At 46.5% G+C, this 5,449-nt stretch overlaps 1 protein-coding gene across 1 annotated transcript; it reads left to right on the forward strand.

Annotated features, from left to right (window-relative positions):
- Nucleotides 1-4,030: 4,030 nt before the first annotated feature.
- Nucleotides 4,031-4,254, forward strand: PHALS_11185 (uncharacterized protein; the record flags this gene model as incomplete). Its single annotated transcript, XM_024726738.1, has 2 exons — nucleotides 4,031-4,134; nucleotides 4,185-4,254. 2 exons carry the CDS (start codon nucleotides 4,031-4,033, stop codon nucleotides 4,252-4,254), a joined length of 174 nt encoding a protein of 57 aa, XP_024577384.1.
- Between the last annotated feature and the right edge of the window lie 1,195 nt (nucleotides 4,255-5,449).

The raw sequence follows: 5,449 nt of genomic DNA on the forward strand, positions 1-5,449 counted from the left end.
TTGTGAGGTTGGCGGATAGGGCCATACAAGTGCACCATCTGTGGGATGCTCGGCCACAACAGGGCAAAGCCGATTAGCAGCTTAGGTCAAATTGTCGATCAGCATATATTTACGCTGCTGGGGAGATACTAAGGTCGGCTGTAAGCAAATCGTCCTCAGGGATCTCAAGTGTCCCGAGATTTTCTTGGTACGAGGTCATCTCCATAGCACACGCCTTCAATGTAACGATGAACTAAGAATGGCTACACTCGGTAATTTTACCAGGTCTCGTATTTTTAGGGTTCAAAACATAGAATCTGCTGTTGGCCTTCCCCGTATTTTCATAACAATGGTGTTAAAAACACAATTGTATCACATCTCGTGAATATCTTCTATTTAAGTCACCTTTTGCAATAAACCCAAAGCTTAATTTTCAAAACGGATGTGAGGACCAAGGTTCCTGCGTTCTTTATATGTTTAAAGTCCAACATCTCGCCGTCTTTCATTCGATGTTGATAAGATATGACCTCTAGATACGAGGAACGCTGTCAATTTTAAAGATATGCCCGTCACCCTCCTCAATGCATGAACTTCGCCCCATTGTAAAAGTATGTGTACACCAGCAATACTCAGCATTTTTCCTTTTGTCGTTTCGACATCATCTCTCTCAAAATCTAATAATGTCATCAAATGCCGCAATTGTCGTGAATAATTTATCGCCAAATATATAACAGCAGTTGGCACCATTGGTGGCCCAAGCCGGCCACTAGATCATGATTATCTCATCGCATACAGAACGCAAAACGAACTTAAACTTAGGAAGTTCATTAGCAACTACAATAGTAGCTGGGCACATTGAATCCTAGAAATATAGAATGGCGTATGCTTTATGAAATATTATCAAGTTTGATAAAGAGATAATCGTAAAATTTTCAGATTTACCTACTCATATTCAAATCAACTCTTTGATAGACATCTCGTCCAGATCAAAAAGAGCATCCACCGCGGGATTAGCCTCGATGGTGACGTCGCCGTTTTCCCCTCCCGTCATACCATTGACAGGGGTATATAGCTGTGCGCTATCGGCAACGTTAGAAATACCCTGGATCAAAGTCGATCCCCTGCGTCTTGTATGTAACATACGGCATCGCCGTCTCCTCTGTACGGAGGTTTTACGTCTTATAAAGACCAGTGGGAACACGCACTCAGTGTCGTCTTGTGTCCCCACATCTGATCTATCGGAGCCTTGATGTTATTAGCAACGTTCGACGAAGAGCTGCTAGCTCCGCAGTCTTTGTCTAGTGGATAACGTGCCACTCCACGCACATCTGATGGGCATGTATCGGACCTAGTCCGACCATGCCACATTTGGCATGCAGCGACTGATTCGAAACGTGAACAGAGCTCAGTGAATTTCGTGCTAATCCAAGTGCATCACTGGGGCGTCGCCCTCGATGCCTCGGCGCTTGACCGACCATGCCACACATGGCATGCTGCTACTGCTCCGATACTTGAGCAGCACTCAAGGGGTTACGTGCCACTCTAAGTGTAGCCCGAGATCCATGCTTGGGACTCCTATCCGATACGCCTTCGGGTTTTGACAACTCGTGGACCCCGATCTCCAGCACGTTGACCATCTCGATCCAGTGCCCCCATCAGCAGCGTTTTTGTCTCCTAGGAGAGGTGGGTTCATGACTCACCAAAGCTCCACCAGGAGACGTGGGCATAGCGCCCTAGGTGTCTGATTCTAAGTCGACTCATGGCGGATGGTGCTCCAGCCATGCTATAAAGGATAAGGTCATTCCTTGTATCCAATTCTAAGACTAAGCAGCGCTAAACACTATCAGAACTTGACACCGATGTTCCACAGGGGCCTTCATAACCGTGACACATGACCCGTCGTTATGCGGACAGTGATGATCCACTCAACCGCGCCTCTAACGCCTCAGCATACAGCTGAGTTCCTATAATCGTGGAGCGTCGAGCATAATTGCCCAACACTTCGGAGTCGATCCGGATCTTCCATGGCTTCTCAAAGCCCTTCACGTTTGCTTCCACGACCAGCAAGCCCGGCTTGCATACATGTTTCGTCTTCAAGAGCACCGAGCTCATCGGTGCTGGGACCTGCTGGCCTCTACCTCCTTGAGGCTCAACAGAATTTAGTTTTTCTCCAGTAGACTGCCCGCGTCTACTGGGTGCTGTCGTCTCCCCGCGACAAACCAAAAGATTGGTAAGAATAATTCGATTAACCTTGACGCATCTTGCGCAGGGGACGACCATTCCGAAGATGACGGGTGTCTCCACAGAAAAAACACCGTCGAGTGTTCGGAACTTATTCTCCTCGTCCTCTGCATAGCTGAGATTAATCGGTTCATCCCCCCTCGACAAGCTGCTAGAGTGTGCATTCCAACCACGTCGAGCCGACTTAAAGTTGAATTCGGCATTTAATGTCACATTCACCGCTTTTTTTTAAAGGAGAAGGATGCACACGGGAGACTTCCATTCAGGCCACGCCAGTGCGAAGGCCTTTTATAAAGTCGGTCATTGTGACCGCCTCGGGACGAGGATCGGCTGTCATAGCGGCAATGAGAGTACGCAACTCTTGCACAAAGTCCACCGATTTCTTTTACCCCGTCGGGCGGCAAGGAAACGCGATCGCACGCGATATGCCTGTTTAGATGGCGAGAACAATCTTGAAAGCTACAGCTTCAGCTTTTTCCGAAAGGAAACACCGCTTTGATCGAAGTGCCGCACGTCAGTGCCTATCCTTGCGCTCGACCACCGAGCTTGAAGATAGCTAGCGCCACGCGCTGTTTCTCGGTCATGAGCATGGCAGACGCCATGGCCATTTCGGCTTCTTTTGGGTCGGGGGAGTCATCCGTCGCTGACGGTGGCGTCATGGACGAAGTCGACGCCGACATCTCCTGTTGTCGGTTCTTCAGCAAAGCACTTTTAAATTTTGAGAACGCCTCGAGGCGCGCGCTGAAGGCATCTAGTCCTTGCGAAGCGAGAGTTGCACGCACTCAGGGCCAAGACGGGACATCAGCTTTTTAAGCCTGTCCTGCATGCGCTAGGGGATATAGGAGAGTTGCCCCATACATACAGAGGTTCAGTCGTAACAACTCATGTGCAGATCGACTATACGTGTTACCAAGTGCAGCTGGACTGCCGTAGCTCTCTGGCTTAGTGGAAGCTTAGTTAAGGTCGGTGACCTTTGTTCTATTCTTACAACCAGTACGAGTGTAGCGGATCGCAATCCACTTACCCCAAGTAGCTACAACCCTAATCCAAGGCTAATTAACTCTAGCTTTAGAATGTAAACTGTTTTTTTCGGTTTTATTAAAAAAATAAAACCGAAAAAAACAGTTTAGAATCTAACTAAATGTAAAAGTACTGGTTGTTCCAGCCACATACTGTGATGTTGCTTATGTGTAGGCACACCATTGTGTGGTCACATCATAGTGTGTATACCACATCATTTTGTGATCACATTATCTTGTGTGACCCACACCCTACAGATAAGGGCACTTAAAATTCCGTTACGAATACGGTGCATACCTCGATTCATTCCCCATTAAATGTTGAGCACCTTGAAACTCACATTTGGATTGTTTTACAAAAACATTGCTAGAAAAATTTCACCGAAAAGCACCAACTGCGCTTGAAGTTTATGTCCTCCACTTGGATTTTTCGTCGTCTACTCCTTCGGGGATTAGCCTTATCGGAAGTTTGCTCGTGAGAATACTAGCATCACTCAAAGAACCTCTGAAGACGGCGTTTTCTTCGCGGCTGGCAACCTGAAAGTCATTTTCGGCGTGAAGCCGACGTGTACCTCAGTGACAAGATCAAATTGACTGTGAAAGCCAGTTCCTGGCGCCTTCGTCATCACAAACAGACGTGCATTAGAGTGGTCAACGGAGGATGAGTCGTTTTCTATGCTAATCCCGCTCCATTGCGAACTACGCACTCCGTGCCCGTTTTCTAGAGTGGAAAGGTTTTGACATCTTCCCTCGAAGCTCGCAAATCATACGGCACTCCGATCTGGCGCAACATGTGCGAAATTGCTCAATTTCTTTGGAAGTTTGGCGGTGTCGATCTTGGATGCCACATTATCGAAGCATTTGGATGCACATTTGCTCGAAGATTCTTGTCCCAGTGCTTGCCATGCTACAGTACCGACTCTTATTTTAGCATCTCAAGTACAGAATGCAGTACGAGGCAACTGATACGGTCATATCTGAAGAGAAAAGCCTTAGGGCCCAGCCAGTCGTGTAAAACGTGCCGTCAAGTTATTCAATCCTGCCCACAAGTATCAGCACAATTGGCCAGTCTGCCAGCTCTAGCAGATGTTAGCTTCTTATGAGAAATGACCTCATAAATGTTTATGAAATGACGCGTTCGATAAAAATCGGCATCGTAATTAATGTGAACCGTCTGAGCAAGATAGAATTTCTGCTCAGTTAGCGACACAGTTATCAGTTTGTATATAGATAAGGTGATCCACATTAAAGATTATTGTCAGCATCGATTGCCGGTGGCAATCACAACGACTGCTGTGGACCTCTGCACGCCATTATCATAGATTCAACATAAAAGAATTGGTTAGCCGCACCGTGGTGGATGTCATTCATGCCTTAACGCCCGTGATTATTTTATTGTGCTCCATTACACATGCTGTGCGAGCCATTTTCGTCTGTGTGTGATCAACATTAACTATGTATCTTGCGTAGTTATTTATTCCTTAAAATTGTTCTGTCAGAATTGGAGGCACTTATCAGTTTAGGGAAAGTTTAAGAGTTATTGGCCGTAATAAATGTCACTTCACCTTTACTCCCTCGTTCGCGTAATCGACGGCTCGCTTGAATCGCGCGGCAGACGGTGAAGCTTGTTAACCGATTTAAGTTTTTCTCCTTAGGTGCGTGTATACGGGCGGGCAATCTCCGCTACACTTTTGCTCAGTAACTGAGAAAAACGAGCGCTTAAAAGTCGCTCTGCAAGCGCTGCCCGATTTCATCTAGCAGCACTTCGTGCACGTGTACCGCCTGCATTTGAGAAGCAATAGTAATCAGGTATATCCCAATCATTCATGGAGAATGTACTTTATATACTGGATGCTGGAGATAGTGCCGATGAGTATTGCACTCAATTCGCGCATTGGATGGAAAATGCAATTTTTTCCAGCTTTACTAGCCAGCTTCAATCGAATAAGAAGAAATTAAACGTTGTGGAATGCCTGGCTTCGCGACTACAGAGCACGATGTGGACGTTGAGGCGGGTATGCATTTCATATATTTCTTGTTGTCAATAGCGTGCTTTCTAATATCCATGAGCTGGCTGTTGGATCACTGCCATATCCTAATTGCTAGTTGTAAAACGCGTTGTGCTCGGCGACGTTGCCTCTCCATCAGAAAGATAAAGACAGAGGTTTTGTCTAGTCGTAAGCGACAAAGATGCCCAATATATTTTGACA

The sequence above is a fragment of the Plasmopara halstedii genome (assembly GCF_900000015.1).
Source record: "Plasmopara halstedii genome assembly, contig: Scaffold_526, whole genome shotgun sequence".
Classification (NCBI taxonomy): Eukaryota; Oomycota; class Peronosporomycetes; order Peronosporales; family Peronosporaceae; genus Plasmopara; species Plasmopara halstedii.